Raw genomic sequence first — 21,751 nt, 5'->3', positions numbered from 1 at the left:
TCATCATGTCTTCGAGCTATGTGTCCTGCCCAAGGCCATTTTAGTTCTTTAGTTTTGATAAGAATGTCCTTTACTTGGGTTTGCTGCCTAATCCATGTGTTTCTCTTCTTATCTAACAGTCTGATTCCCAATATAATTTGTTCCATTCTTCACTGTGTAGTTCTCAGCTTCTCTTCCATTCTTTTGGTGAGTGCCCAAGTTTCACTTCCATAAGTCATGGTGGGGAGTATACATTGGTTCATTATTTTATGTTTCAGACAAACTGGTATATTGCTCTTCAGTATGTGACTATATTAGCATTAGCATTAGTAGAGGCATTTGATGCAAGAAAGCAAGCTTATGCAGCATCAGCCAAAAAAAACCCACTTCCACTTCACCCCTCTGTTCGTTCAAAATACCTGTCCAGCTGAGCCTTAAACTTATTTAGGCTATCAAGCTCCACTACAAGGGATGGAAGTCTGTTCAAACCAACCAACCACCCGCTGGCTAAAGGCAAATTTCCGCACGTCTATCCTACATCTGTCTTTCCTCAATTTGAATTTATGCCCTCTCAGGTGATTATTCTGAGCTAGAGGAAGAATCCCATCAGCATTGAGCATACTCAAACCATTCAAGGCTTTATACACCTCTATCAGATCACCTCGCTGGTGCCTAGTCTCCAGACACTGTAATTTGCAAAACTTAAGCCTTTCTTCGTAAGAGCACCCCTTTGTTCCATTCACTAATCTTGTTGCCCTTCTCTGTACTTGTTCCAGCAGTTCTACATCCTTCTTGAAATGAGGCCTCCAGACCTGTATACAGTACTCTAGGTGTGGCCTGACCATTGCCTTATACAAGGGAATAATCACCTCCTTATCCCTTCTGAAAAAATTCCTGATTATCATTGATAATACTCCATGAGCTACTCTTGCAGCCCGTCTGCACTGCTCAGAGAACTTCATATCTGCCTGCACAACCACCCCCAAATCCCTTTCATTCTCTACCACTGTCAGTGTAGTATCACAGAGTTGATATGTTGCTCTGGGGTTGTTGTTTCCCATGTGTAGTACTTTACATTTGTCAATGTTAAACTTCATTTGCCACCTCTCAGCCCATCTGCTCAACCTTTCCAGATCCTGTTGCAGCAGCATAGTGTCAGTAGTGTCCTTGACAACCCTGCCAACCTTTGTATCATCTGCAAACTTGGACATTAAGCTTGATATACCATCATCAATATCATTTATAAATACAGAAAACAATAATGGACCCAACACTGAGCCCTGAGGGACTCCACTAATAACATTAGTCCACGATGAGCAGTGTCCATTGATTACCACTCTCTGTCTTCTCCCCCTCAACCACCCCTTTATCCATAGCAGCAATTTGCCTCCAATGTCACACTGCTCCAATTTGTGTAGCAGTCTTCCATGTGCAACAGTATCAAAAGCCTTTCTAAGATCCAAGTATATAATATCAAAGCTATTCCCTGCATCCAGTTCTTTTGTGACTGCATCATAGTATCCAATCAAATTGGTCAGGCAAGACTTCCCCTTAACAAAACCATGCTGTGTCCGAGCTATAACTGAAGTCTTGTCTAAATGATCCTGCAGTGCTTCTTTAACCAGTACCTCCATTAATTTTCCTGGAACAGAAGTTAAGCTCACAGATCTATAATTACTTGTGTCAGCCTTTGATCCTCCTTTGTGAATTGGGGTCACATTTGTACATTTACAGTCTATGGGTACCTCCCCTGAGTCCAAGGAAGCTCTCATAATTATGGCTAAGGGTTTGCTTACTTCATTGCTGCCTCCTTTAATATAACTGGATAGATCCCATCCACCCCGGGTGCCTTTCTTGTGTTTATCTTCAACAGTTTCTCCTCCACTTTACTCCCAGTTATTTCAAGATTCTGTAGCTTACTGCTAGAACAGAATACACCTCTGGTATTCCCCTCGCTGAATAACTCCTCATGTGTGAATGTCGATGCAAAATATTCATTTAGTTTGTTAGCTACCTGAGCAGGATCATCAACAGTTGACCCATCAATATCAAGTGGACCAATCTGATTCATCCCCTTCCTTCTAGAGTTTACATAAGTAAAGAACTCTTTGCTGTTTTTCTTTGCATCCCTTGCCAAGGATTTCTCGTAATCTGCCTTCGCCTGCCTAACCTCCTTTGTAACTTGGTCATATCAACTTGTATCTATCATAGGCTTCTGTGTCATGTGTTAATTTGTAAGTATCCCATGCATTTTTCTTCTCTGCCATATGCCTCATTAGTTCATCTGACATCCATTTTGGCCAAAACCTTGAACAATATTTCTTAGTTGGTATGTAAAGCCTAGTAGCTTCCAAGATAAGTTCTTTGAATGCTTCCCATTTTGAATTTGCTGTTGGTAACATCATCAGTTGGTCCCACTGTATAGAATTTAAATACTGTCTCAGTCCATCGTAGTCGCCGTTACGGAAGCAATAACCCTTCCCTTTACCCCTAATGGTAGTTACCTCTTTGAGTAAATCCCACTTCAGCACACTGTGATCACTGCCACCTAGTGGTTCATTTATCTGCAGATTCTTAATGCATGAAGAATCACTGCTGATAATCAAATCAAGAGTATATTTTCTGAATGCAATCCATTCAAAATTTATTCTTCTCTTGACTTCTAGCCATTTATCATTATTACAGCTAATAACTTGTCCCAGATAAGTATATGACTCCACCTTTTCAATTACTGCTCCTTCAATCATTATGTCCCTTTCTGCAGCATACTTGTTCATCATTACTTTTGTTTTAGCCATATTCATCTTTAGTCCAAAATCCTTGCTAACTGTGCATAACTGATTAAGCTTTTCCTCTTATTCTTTGGGATCTCGTGGCTTATTACCACAATGTGATCTGCAAATCGTAAATGGTTTAGGTACTCTCTATTCACATTGACTCCTTTCTGCAACCAGTCTAATCTTCTGAAAGCTTCTTCAAGGGCAGCAGTAAGCAGCTTCGGAGATATTGTGTCTCCTTGTCGAACTCCTTTCTCGATTTTAAATTTGCTACTGTTTTTGTCTAGTCTAATAAAGGAGGTAGCGTTCTCATATATTTTCTTCAAAATCATAATATATGAAGTATCTATGCCTTGTCTTTCCAGTGCCCAAAACATTGCCATATATTGTATGGAGTCAAATACCTTTTCATAATCCACAAATGCCAGGCATAATGGTGTTTTATATTTATTTGATTTCTTCATTAGCTGTGATATTACGTAAAGGTGATCCAAAGTTGAGAATCCTGTCCTAAAGCCAGCTTTGCTCTTTCAGTTGATTCTCTTCAAGTATTCTTTCTAATCTGTAATTGATTGGAAAGAGATGTGGGATAACAAGCTAATTGGTCTGTAATTTCCAATTTGTGATTTATGTCCTTTCTTATGCAGCAAAACTATGATTGCATTATTCCACTGCTTAGGAGTCAGACCTCTTCTAATGCATTTTGTGAAGAGCCTTGCCAGTTTTTGTGTTATGTCTCTTCCTCCCAATTTTAACAACTTTACAGTAACTTCATCTTCCCCTAGAGCTTTCTGATTCTTCATTTTCTTCAACGCATGTTCTAACTCATCAGGAAGAATATCGGGTACATCGTATGTGTTTCTAATTTGCAATCCATCTTCCCCAACTGCTGGCATCATTCCCTCGCTCCTTGTATAATTCTTTATAGTAGGCTTCTGCTATTCGAATTATGCCTTCTCTGCTATTTATAAGTATACCATCGCTATTCTTCAGTTTCAGTATTATTTGTCTTTCTGTATTACTGCTCATGGTTGCTGATTTAAGTCCTTTGTTTTCTCTTAATGCTTGTTCTACTTTTTTTGTTAAATCTTCTTATGTCCTCTCTGGGTCTCTTTCTAATGGCTTTGCATAACTCAGTATACTCAATTTTTTCCTTAATCCCTGGGGCTCACATCTGGTGAGTATGGGCTTGGCACACCCAGGGACCTGAGCTGGATATCATCATTCTTCTCCTCCTTGGTGATTCCTTTCTACTTATTTCTCTCTCTCTCTCTCTCTCTCTCTCTCTCTCTCTCTCTCTCTCTCTCCCTCCCTCCCTCCTTCAGGGTAACTTGGGAATGGGGTTTTTTTTTTTTTTTTTTTTTTTTTTGGCTGGTGCAGCATAAGCCTCAGGCTTCCTTGCACCATATGGCTGATAATAATAATAATAATTATTATTATCAGTGTTTATCTTGCTCTTCATTTGTCGCCTTCGGTTCATCATAACAAGTGTTTCTTGACTAATTTTTTCTTCTTTGGATTTCTTTTTCCCTATAGGTTTCTTGGGCTTTATCACTTTCAGAAAGTTGTAATATTCCTCGTCGATGTCTTGGTCCTGAGCAGTCTGCAGAAGCTCAAACTTGTTCTTAAGTTCCAGTACATACTGGAACTTAAGAACAAGTTCCAGTATGTACTGGAACTTGTTCTTAAGTTGTTCTTACCATTCTGTGATCACTTCCAACATTTACCTTATTCAGGACTGTAACATCATTCACGATATATCTTCTGTTAGTGAGGATGAAGTCAATTTCATTAGTTGTTAATCCATTTGGACTCTTCCATGTCCACTTTCTGCTCACCCTTTTCTTGAAAAAAGCATTCGTTACTGACAATTCTTGAGGTTCTGCAAATTCTACAAATCTTTTACCTCTTTCATTTCTTTCACCAATTCCAAAATTTTCTATAGTTCCCCTTTATGCACTGTTTTGTCTTTTTCCAACCTTAGCATTGAAGTCCCCCATAATAACAGTGTAGTGGGTTTTCTGCTCATCTAGAAGACTCAATTTTGGTGTACATTTCTTCAACCTCTTCATCATCATGGCTCGATGTTGGTGCATAAATTATTATAACCTTTAGCTTATACCTCTTAGAAACCTTGAGTATCAGTCTTGACACCCTTGGTAATGTACTTTTGAATTCCAAAATGTTGTTTTTTATATCTTCATGGACCAGAAGCCGACCGGGCTAGCCGAGTGGGTAAAGTACCTACCCGGCAACCCAAAGGTCGCGGGTTCGATTCCCGCCTCGGGCTTGGATCAAAGTACTGCAAAAACCTTGGGAGGTGCAATATGGCCACAGAAGCCGATGCGCCAACAACTACCAAATCAAAAAAAAAAAAAAAAAAAAAAAAATGGACCAGAAACCCAACTCCACCTTTGCTCCTTTCACTGTTTCCATTGGTGTACAGCAGATTTCCACTTGATAAACTTATAAGTGATTCATTTCTTCTTGTTGTTTCAGCAAAACCGATGATATTCCAATTCACATTTTCTAGTTCCTTTTCCAGCTCTAATATCCTGTCTTCACCGATGAGCGATCTTATAGTGAGTATATCCACACTCACTCAACGCTAAAATGAAGACAAGAGGTAAATAGAAATAAATTCTAGAATAATTCGACACTAACAGATCAAAGTGTATATACACAAAAGCACTTTTATATCAATTACTGAAAAAGCAACTCCTTTTATTAATTGTACAGTATTCTTAATCGTTTCTCAAGTCTTTGTTGTTCTGTAATTCCATCACTACATATAAATTAGCTATATCATACAACTTAATTTATACATACAGGATGCACCAAAAGTCATGACAGGATTTTATTTGCAAATTTTTCCCAAAAAAAAAAGCAAAAGGCAAAACCTATGCAAAATTTCATTAAAAAATTTTTCTTTGTTTTCAGACTAATTTTATAAAAGGAATTCTCATTATTGGTAGGTGGATACATCAATGGCAAGCACTCATCACCAAACTTCATTTCAAAAAATGGATGTTCTATTATGGAACACATATATATTGGTATTGACACCCCCCCCCCATGTTTATGCTCATAACCGTAAATGTATTAGAAGCATGTGTTCATGCGACAATTTACTTATTGTAGGGCCAAAAACCTGGAATAACTCACAGTGAAACCCACCCCCAACCAATTCCTGAGATCGGTCCATTACAAGCTTGAATGAAATGGACTTTAGAAATTTCTCCAACTGCTGAAAGTTATGAATCCAGACCTCCCCAAACAAGTGGCAGAGAGCAATGCATTGTGCTAACTAGGCTGCCATGGAGGGTTAATATAGAGGCACAGAAAGAATTTTGGGTACAAATTATTCTTAAGTTGTTCCAAATTACAAAGCTATACGGAGATAGCTGACAAAATTTATATGCTGGCTCAAGCATAGATCCCCAGGTTAGCTATCCAGGCCATAACAGAACTGCAGAATTTGTTTACCTTAACCTTTTTTTTTGCACAATCCAAAGGAAATTATTAACAATGTTCAAATAAATTTCATTCTACTGAAACATCAGTGAGATATATTTCAGATTGTGCAGAGAATTTTACTCAATCACAAGGCAATGACCACACGTGTATAAAAATAATTAGAATTCAATCATTTTTGAGTGCAACGATCAGTTAATTTCTCATTTGGTACTGAATAAAGCTCATAAATCCCAAAGTTATATATGAACAACCACCATATCCTGAATGTTCTATGGTGTAGTGCAGAATAAGCTTTATAAAAGGACCATCTTCCTTGAAACAGTACCAACAAGATTGTTTGTTTATAATTCCAGTTATATGGAGAATTAATGAAGGCCTTTGGTCCCAACATGGTGATAATATAAGGCCAGAGAAACAATGATTTGTTTTAAAGAAGTGATTCTAAGAAACAGCTCTTTTGATATCAGTGTTCGATGTATGTTTTTATACATGGTATTTATTTATACCATGTATGTTTTAAACAAATACCCCTGACAGGTTAATAACAACAGATACCAAATAATGAATTATACTTAAAAAGGTGGAAAATGAGACCATCTCATCATCATGTTGTACAAACAGGAAATGATACAGTAAATCAGGATCACTGGTTTGAAAAAATTCCCCAAATCCTATGAACATGCTTTGACATCAATACTTATCAGTATCATGCATCTTCCTGTAGACTGCAAAAGGAAAGGAAAACTATGGAATTAAGAACATATAGGAATTAAAGGGAAAGATCTGCACGAAAATAAATGTTATATTAATTAGGGCACTTTTACTTCTGTCATGTGAACTGCAATTCTTCTAGAATGGCATTGTGAGGTTGCTCATGGAAACCATTTAAAAAATCTTATATCAAAAAAAAAAAAAAAACCCTCCAAGATAGACTCCTTTTAATTGGTAATAAACAATTTGCAATTACAAAATTACAATTTTCATTTAAATTTAAATAAAAATAAACTTTTGGCAGACCATGTATGTTTTAAACAAATACCCCTGACAGGTTAATAACAACAGATACCAAATAATGAATTATACTTAAAAAGGATGGAAAATGAGACCATCTCATCATCATGTTGTACAAACAGGAAATGATACAGTAAATCAGGATACAGTAAAGTATAAATCTTTACTAGCAAATGGCAAATTTCAAAATGAAAGGGGGAGATGAGACTCCAATATTTCAGTTATTTCAGATTTGAGTTTCTCTTTATGTTCCATATATTAAATGCCAAAGACACATACTATATAAATCTTTGGCTTTTAACATATTAAACTTAAAAAGCTACAAAATTTTATCATAATTTAAATTTACATAAAAATTTAAAAACGAAAGTGGAGTCTAACCTTTAACTCAAATCTCAGTCTAAAGATCAGAATCCCCTTTCTTTTGAAATTTACCATTTACCAGTTATGATTTATACTTCTGCATTTATTGTATTTCTGAACACATATATAAGTGTAAAGAAGAATTATAGTTAAAATGAAATAATGTGCTAGGATCATTTATCCTATCTGAACACTATATGAAAATAATATTCTTAAAACATTTTAAAATAGCAAGTATAACTTGTATACAATATGAATTCCACAATCACTAGAAAAATTCAGTTTTCATACCCATCCCCATATAATTCACATGGTTGCTACCAGATTCTAAACAAACAGAATTCTGTTTTTAATGTCTTTTTTAAATATTTTAATGACTATATAATAATTCTATTACCTTTTAACAGCTACTTTCTCCCCAGAGTCCATGCAGTGGGCAAGAATCACACTACCATATGTTCCGTCACCAATCTGATGCAGAAACTTGTATCTTTTCATAATGATGCCCATGACTAGTGGAGTGGAAGATATGCTAAGGCATCAAAAAGAGGTAGTGCTGAGGTGCATAGATGATCAACTGCTTGAGTAAACACATGGAAAGGGTTGATTGTGCTAACACCAATCACGACCTAATGTGAGTGCAAGGAGTGGGCAAAAAACAATAAGCTGACGTGCTGTACATTAAACATTCAATAAAATTATGCATGCCAATAAAATAGTGAAATACATATACATTATTAATGCAAACTGCAAATGTGAAACACAGCATAACCAAAGTACCATATAGAACACTTCAGTACAAACACAACCTCACATATTAACACTGATGCAAATTAAGTGAAATAAAGGAGATGCCAAAGCAATATAAAAAGTTATACATTTCAGCTTGTATTAATTATGAAGATTAATCAATTTTCTGAAACAGAAATTTGGTTAATATAGGTGTCTTAATTTGTGTCTAAACAGATAATCATCAGGATAATTAAATTTTTCAGGGAAGTTTATATCCGCCTTCTGAAGAAACAATGTCAAATTATTTTGAAAATACTGAATAATTTATAACTCTTAAGTCTATGTGTGGTTAAGAAATAACATAAATTCTAGGTGCATATAAAGACTAAAGTTTAATTAATGGAAGTCATCAGAAGGAATGACATCTGACTCATTATATACAAATATAACACAATTAGTCACTGGCCATGTTTATATATAAGCATAACAACAAAGTAGTCATTAGATGCTTGAAAATATCTTATTCAGTAACTGTTTTAACAAATAATAAACAACTGAATTTGGAACTCCTTTTCATTTTTTTTTCTGATATCCATTTCAAAGTATACATTTCTTCCAAGACTTCTTTCGACGTTGAAGAGGAGAAATAAAAAATACAGATAAACTGTTTGTTTTTTTTGCTTGCCAAAGGTATTTTCTTTTTCAAAAATTAACAAGATGATTGATATAAAATAGCAAAAAAAAAAAAACCCCCAGTACCAAGATCTTTATCTATCTTTGAATACCAAAGGTTATGTTATTTATTTTATTTATTTTTTGTTGGCTTTTTGTGGTGCAAAAGATGCAACAGTCAATCGAAGGATAAATAATAGCCTATATCTAAAAAGTGCATACTTTAGAGAAGTGAAGTGAAGTGAATGGATTCCACCTTCATTTTAGATCTTCATTTCTACTTTATACAAAACCAATCACCAAATTTTTAAAGATCTTTTACCAATTTAAAAAATCTGTTTATGTTACAGACTTAGTTCATTGACTTAATTTCAATTACTCTCTTTAATGTGCAAGCCTTAAGTTTTAAGAATTTTTTGAAAAGTGCACACAATATGTGTTGTCTTTCTTAATCTGATATTAAAAACAAACAGCAGCTAAATAAAGGTAGTTCAAAAAGTTCACAGAATAACTGTGAAAAAATATTTTATTTCAGTGTTCAACCAGGTCTCCTTCTGAACTGCCATGCACTTTCCCAAATGGTGTTCGAGTCCTTTTATAGCACACAAAAAGTTAGTTCTCTTTAAATTATTCAGCAATGGATGGCTATTTTACCACCAGACAGCCATTATTTTACAATGCAGAATACACTGAAAATTAGTAAATTTTCTGGGTATTTTATCAGCAGATCACTGAAGTAGACATAAAATTGTGGTACTTGGCAGTTAATACAACAGTTGTTGCAGACAACAAATTTTGATGATTACCTGATGGCAGATCATTACTTAGAGTTAAGAGATGCAAACTTTGTCAAAAATGTGAAGAAGAGTTCTTCAAATGCACAATCTAAGTAATTAGAAAGTGAAGATGACAGTGAGGATGTGAATTCACTTAAATGGTTTAAAATTTCTGAATTGAAAGAAGTAGAACACAAGGAAAAAATATGACAATTTCAATCCACCACATTTTATGTTCTCAATTTAATGTTTAGGTAGTTAAAAGCATCAATCATTTTTTTTACTACAAAATACAACAGATAATCTTGCACAATTGAAAATCATCAATTTTCTAAGGAAAAACTAATATTGATATGACACTTAGGTATACCTTTTCGGGATTTTATTTCAATAAAGAAAGAAAAGAACTGCATTCCATATTTATTTTCTTTATTTTTTATTTATTATTTTTTTTTCATATCAAATTCAAATGAATTAACAGTATATAATTTGTATTCTGTAAAATTCTATCTATATAATTACATGAATATTACATTAAAAAATTATTCTGCTTTTTTCTTTTATTATTATTTTCAATATAACAAAATAATTTCAATAGTCCAAGTTTTGTATAATGGAATTGCGTGCGTGCGTGCATGCGTGTGTGTGTGTGTGTGTGTGTGTGTGTGTGTGTGTGTGTGTGTGTGTGTGTGTGTGTGTGTGTGTGTGTGTGTGTGTGTGTGTGTGTGTGCTGCCCTAAGATTAAACCAAGAAAGCAAGATTATGCAGCATCAGCCGAAAAAAAAAAAAAAAATACAACTTCCATTTCACCCCTCCATTTGTTCGAAATACCTGTCCAGCTAAGCCTTAAATTCATTTAGGCTATCAACTTCCACAACAAGGAATGGAAATCTGTTCCACCAACCAACTACCCACTGGCTAACGGCAAATTTCCGCACATCTGTCCTACATCTGTCTTTCCTCAATCTGAATTTATGCCCTCTCAGGTGATTATTCTGAGCAAGAGGAAGAATCCCATTGGCATTGAGCATACTCAAACCACTCAAACCTCTATCAGATCACCTCGCAGGTGAATAGTCTCCAGACGCTGTAATTTGCAAAATTTATGCCTTTCTTCGTAACAGCAACCCTTTGTTCCATTCACTAATCTTATTGCCCTTCTCTGTACTCGTTCCAGCAGCTCTACATCCTTCTTGAAATGAGGCCTCCAGACCTGTATACAGTACTTAAGGTGTGGCCTGACAATTGCCTTATACATGGGAATAATCACCTCCTTATCCCTACTAGAAAAATTCCTGTATATCAGTGACAAGACACCATGAGCTACTCTTGCAGCCAGTCTGCACTGCTCACAGAACTTCACATCTGCCTGCACAATTACCCCCAGGTCCTTTTCATTCTCTACCACTGTCGGTGTAGTACCACAGAGTTGATACGTTGCACTAGGGTTGCTGTTTCCCAAATGTAGTACTTTACATTTGTCAATGTTAAACTTCATTTGCCACCTCTCAGCCCATCGGCTCAACCTTTCCAGATCCTGTTGCAGCAGCATAACATCAGTAGTGTCCTTAACAAACCTGCCAACTTTTGTATCGTCTGCAAACTTGGAAATGATAATGATGATGGATATACCATCATCAATATCATTTATAAATACAGAAAACAATAATGCACCCAACACTGAACCCTGAAGGACTCCATTAATAACATAAGTGCATGATGAGCAGTGTCCATTGATTACCACTCTCTGTCTTCTTCCCCTCAACCATACCTTTATCCATAGCAACAATTTGCCTCCAATGCCACACTGCTCCAATTTGTGCAGAAGTCTTCCATGTGCAACAATATCAAAAGCCTTTGTAAAATCCAAATATATAATATCAAAGTTATTTCCTGCATCCAGTTCTTTTGTGACTGCATCATAGTATCCAATCAAATTGGTCAGGCAAGACTTTCCCTTAACAAAACCATGCTGTGTCCGAGCTATAACTGAAGTCTTGTCTAGATGATTCTGCAGTGCTTTTTAACCAGTGCCTCCATTAATTTTCCTGGAACAGAAGTTAAACTCACAGGTCTATAATTACTTGTGTCAGCCTTCGATCCTCCTTAGTGAATTGGGGTCACATTTGCACATCTCAAGTCTACGGGTACCTCCACTTAGTCCAAAGAAGCTCTCATAACTATGGCTAACGGTTTGCTTACTTCCTTTGCTGCCTCCTTTAATATAACTGGCTAGATCCCATCCACTCAGGGTGCCTTTTTTATGTTTATCCTCAACAATTTCTCCTCCACTTTCCTCTCAGTTATTACAAAATCATCTAGCTCACTGCCAGAATTTACTTCACCTCTGGCATTCCCCTTCCTGAATAAATCCTCATGTGTGAATGCAGATGCAAAATACTCGTTTAGTCTGTTAGCCACCTGAGCAGGATCCTCAACTGTTGAACCATAACTATCCAGTGGATTCTGATTCATCCCTTTTCTTCTAGAGTTTTCATAAGTAAAGAACACTTTTCTGTTTTTCTTTGCATCCTTTGCCAAGGATTTCTAATAATCTGCCTTTGCTTGCCTAACCTCCTTTGTGAATTGGTTACAGACCAGCTTATATCTATCATAGGCTTCCATGTCACCCATTAATTTATATGTATCCCATGCATTTTTCTTCTCAGCCATATGTCTCATTAGTTCATCTGACATCCATTTTGGCCTAAACCTTGAACAATATTTCTTAGTTGTTTTGTAAAGCCTAGTAGCTTCCAAGATAAGTTCTTTGAATGCTTCCCATTTTGAATTTGCTGCTGGTAACATCATCAGTTGGTCCCACTGTATAGAATTTAAATAGTGTATCAGACCATCGTAGTCGCCTTTACGAAAGCAAAAACCCTTCCTTTTACCTCTGATGGCAGTTACCTCTTTGAGTAAATCCCACTTCAGCACACTCTGATCACTGTCACCTAGTGGTTCATTTATCTGCAGATTCTTAATGCATGAAGAATCACTACTGATAATCAGATCAAGAGTATTACTGCCTCTAGTTGTCTCCCAAACATGCTGATGTAGTAAACAATCATCCAATAAATTCACAAAAGATTTACTAGTGTGTCAGTGTCCAACCCACAAGTTCCGGTCAATATCTGGGAAATTTAAATTCCCTATTATAAGACTCTAATTTACTGGCCCACTCTATTTCCCTGTACAGTTTCTTATTATACTCATCAGAGTCATTAGGCCTATAGCACACTCCTACTCTCAATTTTGATCTGCCAATGCTTATGTCACACCAAACTGACTCGACACTGCACTGTTCAGCGATGTCGACTGGCTTCACTTCCTTGGATTTTATGTGTTTCTTAACTGATAGCATAACCCCTCCTCCCTTCCTATCCTGTCTATCCTTTCTGTACACATTGTACTCCCCAAATTCCAGTTCTGCATTCCTTATATCTGTGTGACACCATATCTCTGATATCCAAACAATATCTGCCTTTGATGTTTTGAGCAATACCTCAAATTCATAAAATTTATTTACCAAACTCCTAGCATTGGTGTGCACGCAAGTATACATGCACCTGTTCCTTTTCTTAGCTACCCTAACACAACCCATGTATTTACTTGTACCGCAATAACTCCTAGCAGTCTCTGAAATATCCTGCATCTTGTTTTCCAGGCTGCTGCTCATTCCAATAGAAGCAGTGCAAGAATCACTTTCACTTCTGCCAGTGGCTACTGTTAATCTATTAGTCCTTGTATTCCCCATCAAGCTAACAGTTTTCTGACCCACCTAACACTGCCTCGATAGCATCAGCAAATATTCTTGCACCCTTTCTATTTAAATGTATCCCATCCCTGTAGAAGCAGTCTCTCCTGTTAACAAGTACAGACCAGGCTGAAAAAAATTCTACCCCTTGAGCCTTGCACGATCTTTCCATGGCCGAATTGATCGACAACGCTCTCATCATATACTCCCTCCTATCGTGTCTGGGCAAAATTGCAGACACTTTCAAATTCAACCCTAATTCGTGGCTTTTTTTCACCAGTGACCTGTACTTGTTAAGTAATTCTGCCAGTCTCCTTTTCTTAATATCATTTGTGCAAATGTGTACAACTATATCACCTTTTGTGCCCTTAAAAGATGATATCCGCTCTACAACGTCATCAACCTTTGCCCCTGGCAGACATACCCTGGTCCTGTTCTACCTATCCTTTTTACAAAGCATGTTTCCCATTTCCCTGACAATAGAGTCACCAACAACTACTAGTTCCTGTGGGACCAGTGCATTCTGCCTTGGGGATTGCCGCTGTATTGCGTGATGACCAAGTGCAAGCTCTGGCATTGATGTGGGCAGCTGAGAGCTTGATGAGCCCCTCAATTTAGATCCTTCGAGGGCATCCACCTTGTCCTTCAAGCTCTCGTATAGGCCCATAACAACGCTGAGTTGTCACCAGATTTCCTTACACTCCTTACATTGCGCACACACACACACACACACACACACACACACACACACACACACACACACACACACACACACACACACACACACACACACACACACACACACACACAAAGACATCCCCCATGGCAATATCATGTCCAGTACCCGATTGCTCCACAAACTTCAAGCAAGCAATGCATTTTAAAGTGCTGTGATTCAGAGGGCAACTGCTCTCCTCTCAGTTCTCCCCCTGAGCCACAGCACTCCCATTAGCCTGAGCTTTTTGCTTTGCTGCTCTGGTCTGAGTCATGATTTCAATTTAATTTCAATAAAATTTCAATTTCAGTACAAAATTATAACCATAAACTTGTATCTCAACACAGTTATAATGCTATATATATTTTTCAGTATCGAGTATTATCTATGAGTTCCGTTTATATAACTTCTGTATCAAGTTATGTATTAATTCATTATGTTACGTTTGTAATCTAAGTCGTTATATGTATTTAGTTAAAAAGTACAATTTAATTTACAAGGAATTTTTACAAGATTAATAGATTTTACTGATTGATTGACAATATTATATTATATACTATACTATACTAAGCTTACACTATCTAGTTTGGGATATAAATTTGTATTGTATAACAATGGCGCAAGTTACGAACGGTAAATCTACGGACACTTCAGTATTAATTAGCTTCCAGATCTCGCTGTCTCAATTCAGAATAAACTGAGGATCCTGACTAGGTCTATAAGCTACTTATAGAAAATAATTTTATATAACAATTGTTCAATAAAGCGGCTAAAAAACTTCTCGCTCAGCGGATCTGCAACTTGTAACACATGGATTTGATACCCTTACCGATACTAAGTAATACATACAAAATCTCTATCTAAGTTAAACTTTAAACTAAGTATCGTAACTAGGAATATAAAGCTACTCTAGAAAATAAGTTAATACGCCAATTTAAGCTAATAAAACAGAAAAAACTTCTCTATTCCAGGAGCATTAAAAAATTTCGCCTGCACAAGGCTACTCTCGAACTCTAGATGCCTGCATATCTACAAATTTAACCCCGGGGAGGCTCACATCTGGTGAGTATGGGCTTGGCAAACCCAGGGTCCTGAGCTGGATATCATCATTCTTTTCTTTCTTGGTGATGCCTTTCTACTTCTCTCTCTCTCTCTCTCTCTCTCTCTCTCTCTCTCTCACACACACACACACACACACACACACACACACACACACACACACACACACACACACAGGGGATAACTCGGGAATTTTTTTTTTTTTTTTTTTGGCTGGTGCAGCATAAGCCTCAGGCTTCCTTGTACCATATGGCTAATAATAATAATAAATAATAATAATAACTTTTATTTACAAAAACTAACATGTGTTGAAACTTTTAGCCTTTATGACAGCTCCTAGTGTCCAGAGAACACTCCACCAGTTTTTGTAAATGTCCTCTGATATTTTCAGTCATTCAGCCATCAGAGTGGTGATCAGTTTAGCTCTGTTTTCTGGCAGCCTCTTCTCACCTGAAAATCCTATTCATCCCAGAGTTTCTCTATAGAGTTGAGGTCAGGGTTCTGAGCTGGCCAGTCTTACTTTTCAATGCTCGTTTCCTCAAACCAGTCTGCCACAACCCAAGCAGTATTAGTATCAATATTAGTAATGGCCACATGGTGCAAGAAAGCCTATGGCTTATGCTGCACCAGCCAAAAAAAAAAAAAAAACCCGAATAAAATAAAACAATGATAAAAAAATAATAATAAATAAAAAAAATAATAATAAAATAAATAAATAATAATAATTAATAAAATAAAAGGAAATTAAACCTATCATCCTATATTCTTCCCTGACCCGAAGGTACTATCCAGATGACCTTTGAATTTCCTCAAACTATCAGCCGCTACCACCCATGTAGGCAACTTATTCCAGTAATTTATAACTCGCTGGCTAAAATAAAATTTCCTGCAGTCCAATCTAAACATTTCCCCCCATAACTTGAATTTATTTATTTATTATTTTTTTTTTTTTATGTGAACCCCAATCACGAGAGATATTAGAACCTATAGTACTTATTACTGTGCTTTGGTTGGAGGTTGAGAAGACGAAAGAAGATATTTGTTGATATTGGACTTGAACTTCTGTAGATTGTAATTTTCAGGAAATACGTATGAAGGAAGGTTGTTCCAGAAAACGGCAGTTGAATGAATAAATGAGGAAGATGAAAAGTTGGTTCTGTAAGTTTGAAGTTGGACAGTAAAAGGATGTTAGCTGGTGGCGGCACGTGTTCGGACTGTTTTGAAAGAGAGAGCGGGAATTATAGAAGCCAGTTCAGAAGAACAGTGCTTAGGAAGTATCTGTAGAAGAGGCATGCAGCAGAAACAGTACGTCTATGAGAAAGCGAGTGGAGAGACTCTGTTAGAGATGAATCATTAATTAACCTAACTGCTTGCTTCTGAATGGAATCAAGAAGCCTGAGAGAGGTTTTGGGGGCACCACCCCAGATGTGGGAACAATATTCCATGGCAGGGCGGATTTGCGATTTACACTGAGTGAGCAGCTGTCTGGAAGAAAAGTAACGCCGAGAGCGAAAGAGAAAACCAAGTTTTTTAGATTTAGAAGAAGCAATATTTGTAATGTGCTTGTGCCAAGAGAGATTAGAACTCAGGGTAATCCCCAAAAGAGATATATCATTTTGTCTAAAATTGTGTCACTAAAGATGAGTACAGGAGCAGAAGAATCCTTCTTGCGAGATATAAGACAAGACTGAGTTTTAGAAGGATTGAAATCAACTAAGTTGTCTTTGCCCTGAGAATTACCTGAAGATTGGCATTTAAGGAATTGGTAGCAAATTTTCGAAAAATTGAAGCTGATTGAGCAGGACAAGGTTTCTCAAAATGGAAACTGGAATGCAATGTGCTATCATCAGCAAAACTATGGATAGGATTTCCAGTCAATGGAAGAAGTCCCTCTTGTTGGTACTGGGAAGAAGGTCATTAATATACAAGAGGAAAAGAGTGTGGGAAAGAACTGAACCTTGGGGGACACCGGCATTAGTGGAGAAGTTAGAAGACAGAGAGCCATCTACCATCACCGTCAGTGAGCGATCAGAAAGAAAATTGGATAACCAATTATTAAAAACAGTTGGCAAACCATAAGATGGAAGCTTGTTTAGAAGACCTTTATGCCAAACACGATCAAAAGCCTTTGAGATGTCAAGAGCAACTACTTGTGTTTCACCGAACCTTTCCATTGAATTAGTCTATAAATGGGTAACATAAGCCAGAATATCACCAGTGGATCGATACTGACGGAATCCATACTGGCGATCGTTGATCAGACGGAAGGTTTCAAGGTAAGTTAAGAGTTGGCAGTTAATTGATTTCTCCATTACTTTAGAAAGAGTAGAGGTAATTGCAATGGGACGATAATTGGATGGGAGGGATCTGTCACCCTTTTCAGGAACTGGCTGGATATGAGCAAATTTCCAAGCAGAAGGAAAAACACCTTTGGAATAAGAAAGTGAAAAAAGGTGGCAAAGAATAGGAGTAGGTTCAGGAGCACAGGTTTTGAGAACAAGCGGAGAAATACCATCAGGACCTGGAGCTTTCTTAGCATCAAGATTCATCAAAATCCTTCTGATATCCTTTTGACGGAAGACCACAGGAGGCATTGAATGGAGCGTGTTGGGAATGGTGGGAGGTGTTTTACCAAGATCATTAATACATGAGCTGGAAGAAAAATGGGATGCTAGCAGGTCAGCTTTACCCTCTACTGAAGTGACAACAGAACCATCTGATTTGGACAGAGGTGGGAGCAGAGATGGGCAAAAGTTGCGGCCAATAGCTTTGGCAAGAGACCAGAATGCTCTGCTACCATTAGGGCAAGAAGCAAGTTTTCTACTCTTAGCCTGTTCAAACTCTAGTTTGGACTGATTAATAACTGCTTTACAATTGTTGCGAGCTTTGGTGTAGGCAGAAAATGAAACAGAAGAATTAGATACAAGCCAATTATGATATGCAACATTCTTCTCTTGAACAGCCTTAGCACATTTATTGGAAAACCAAGGTTTAGATAAAGGACGAGATTTTAAAGTGGAGTGTGCGATAAAGAATTCCATTCCTGCAAGAATAATTTCACTGACATGATCTGAGCAAACGTTGACATCAGAAGTTTTGAAACAGTAATCCGGCCAAGGAAAAGAAGAAAAGAAGTCTCGCATGTCATCCCATTTTGCATTCTTGTAATGCCAAACAACACGAGGTTGGGAATAGCTATGAGATAAAGGTTCCATTGGAGAAGAGACAATCACTAAGTTGTGATCTGAAGTGCCTAAAGGACCTCGCACTTCGACCGTGTACTTAGAAGGGTTGTTTGTAAGAAAAAGATCAAGCATATTGGCTGTATGATTAGGATTGTCCCGTATTCATGTAGGTAAATGAAAAATCTGTGATAGATCATTAGTAATTGCAAAAGCCTTGGCATCTCGACCTGCTGGGTCGGTGTGACTAGAAAACGGAAGCCAGCTGGAGTTGTGAACATTAAAATCACCAAGGAAAATTACCTCACTGTTAGGAAAGTTGGACTGGAGAAAGTCAAGTTGCAAAGAGAGGAAGTCAAAGAGCTCCAAGTGATTAGTGGAGTTGGGAGAAAGGTAGACACAACAGATGAATTTGACACAATGAGGTAGAGAGATTTTAAGCCAGAGAAGATCAAAGAGAGGAGATTCCAAATTGCCAAGTCTCTGACAGGGAATATCAGAACGGACATATGCACAAGTACCACCTTTGAGGCGAAATAAATCATACAGCGAATAATTTGGTCATCTGAGATGAGCAGTACTTGAATCAACCGATAACTGAGATTCTGTTAGAAAAAGTACATGGGGTTTGGCAGACTGCAAGTGGAAATGGACATCGTTGAGAGTAGAATTGAGACCACGTATAATTGTGAAATGAATTAGGAAGTGCTTGGGAGGTTTAGATCTTTTTGCTGATAAGCTTGCTCTATTAGTTTGACAATTCATGGTGTCTTCAATAGTAAGAAAAAGTGGGTGGGACATGCTGTATGAAGTAATGAAATTTTTGGATATGGCGTACACGTGGTAAGAATATACCCAGATCCTTGACATAACGTGGCCTAGACAATGCTCCCCGCATACACACTACTCGGACTCCCTCCAGTCACTATCTGGCAGAGTAGAGGTAGCAAGATTATACACTAGCTGATCCGGAAGCCTCCTAGAGAGTTACCAATATGTTGGGTCCGGTGTACTAACTAGCGGCCGGCCTGCGAACACCGTTTTAAAGCTGTACCCTCGAAATGTAAGGCTCTCGCCACGACGTTCATCATAACCTCAAAAGTCATCAATCATAATGCATGATGGAAGAGATAGGGAAGGATTGACCGGAACTTAGCTCTAGAGACTAAACATGGGTTCCGCCACTTCAAGCCTCCAATAAGCAGAGTGGTGGTATTTCACTGGTTGATGAGAGTCATCTACCACCTAGTACTGCCTGGTAACATAGAGGGGCGGCGTTCCTCCATGTGGTGTGGGTGCCACACCTCAACCCCTGCTTACGTTGGTTCACACCTGGGTGGTCACCCACCATGTACTTGTGCATGGAGGTTATACCCAGGATTACTAACAGTCCCACCATCGTGAAGGTGCAAGCATGCCCTCTAGTTCTAGCATCATTTATAATCTTGAAAATTTCGTTTTCATTAATTTTACTGATGCTTCTCGGAGCCTTAAACACCTCAATCAAATCTCCTCTAAGGTGTCTAGTTTCCAAACTCTGCAACCCACATATTTGAAGTCTTTCTTTATAAGGACGCCCTTTTGCCGATCTCACCAGGCGAGTTACCTGTCTTTGCACCCTTTCAAGAAGCTCGATGTCTTTCTTTAGGTGCGGTCTGCATACTTGAACACAGTATTCCAAGTGTGGTCTAACAAAAGCCTTATATAATGGGATTATCACGTCCCTATCTCTACTTGCAAATGTTCGATAGATTATCGATAGGACACCATGGGCCTTCCTTGCAACCTGTTTACAATGCAAGCAGTATGACATGGAACATGTCATACTGCTTGCGTTGACAAGACCTGAGGCTGAAGAACATCAATTAAATGTCATTCAGCCTCAGGCCTTGTTAAAAACTTGGGATGAGAGTATACAAGTGCTAGTCAAATAAATTTCCAAGAAATGGATAAGTTTTTGAAGAATTTTGCCATTTTATTGACCTAATTAAGTCATTGTTTTTTTAATTTAGCTAGAGATTTTGTAGGTTACTACTTAATATATGTAGAACTTTTGTATCATTCAAATCTTGCCACCACTATTATAGTTATAGCATGAGTAGTATGGGAATTCAAATTTTTTAAATGGGATTAATAGGTAACTCTAAATTTCGAATAAATTAGGTTAGTATAAGTTGGATAATTCTATTATATATTACAGTAGAACTTTGATTATCTGTCAGGGTATGGGACCGAGACCATGAGGGATAATCGAATAGACAGATAATAGAATAAAACATTAAAAACATTATACATACAACAGACAGGATCATCTAACTTGTTTATTTTATTACATAATACATAACCTAATGAAATTTAATAAACTTTAATTATTATTTATTATTTACTGGGTAATCAAAAAATCATAGTAGTACAGATATCTACAGACATACCTATTTTTTAATATTTTGACTTACATTTGTCTAGTAATGTCATAAAAAAATTTAAAAGGAAACAATATTACATACATACAACATTGTTCTAATGTCATTAAAGAAATTTAAAAGAAAACAATGTTATATAATTAAATTTCTTTTGTTTCATTACCCCTCAAGCCTTTTGGGAGGCTATGTTAAATTTTACGCAAAAGTAACACTTGCGTAGCATCTCTTCTTTTTGTACCTTGAACTACTCAATGCACTTTGACAACATAGTTTCAGCTTCACAGTGGCTAATTATGTTTGTTGTTCCATCAGCAGCAGCTTTTATTCTTCTTCTTCAGTTTCAAAATCATCTGAAATTGCCATCACTCTTTGCACAATTTCCTTGTCATCTAAAATTTCGCATCCGATACCATTTTGTCTATATCCAGCCAATCATTTACTTCCTCCATTGAAATATTTTTAAAAACAGGAACATTCGAACATAACTTCAAAATTCCAGTTTCTTTTGGAATGGTTTCTGTGTCAGTTGAATATATTTCTGGTCACAACTTATTCCAGCTTCTTTGTATTGTTTGAATTGGAACATCACTCCAGGCATCATCGACAGTGAAAATTGAATCTTTTATAGTGTAGCTTTTCCAAAACCCTATCACATCTAATTTATGTTCTGCCAAAACAAGTTTTTGAATGAACATTTGCGATAACATTTCCTACTCTCAATCACACCTTGGTCCATCAGCTGAATGAGAAGTGTTGATATTTTGCCATCATCACTTTTGAAATCACATATGTGTATGGGTTGAGTAGGCACATTATCCATCAGCAGCA

At 37.1% G+C, this 21,751-nt stretch overlaps 1 protein-coding gene across 1 annotated transcript in view; it reads right to left on the bottom strand.

Moving 5' to 3' along the window:
* LOC150087578 (serine/threonine-protein kinase dyf-5-like) overlaps window positions 1–21,751 on the bottom strand; it is a 118,268-nt gene that overhangs the window by 78,008 nt on the left and 18,509 nt on the right. Inside the window, exon 2 of the mRNA XM_090372142.1 lies at window positions 8,005–8,236. Within this exon, the coding sequence (XP_090228268.1) occupies window positions 8,005–8,117 (113 nt within the window). The 5' untranslated portion in view covers window positions 8,118–8,236. The remainder of the gene's footprint in view (window positions 1–8,004; window positions 8,237–21,751) is intronic.

This window comes from Mastigoproctus giganteus, chromosome 4 (genome assembly GCF_048544385.1).
Source record: "Mastigoproctus giganteus isolate SK-2022 chromosome 4, ASM4854438v1, whole genome shotgun sequence".
NCBI lineage: Eukaryota > Metazoa > Arthropoda > Arachnida > Uropygi > Thelyphonidae > Mastigoproctus > Mastigoproctus giganteus.
This window is presented reverse-complemented; position numbering and strand designations above follow the sequence as displayed.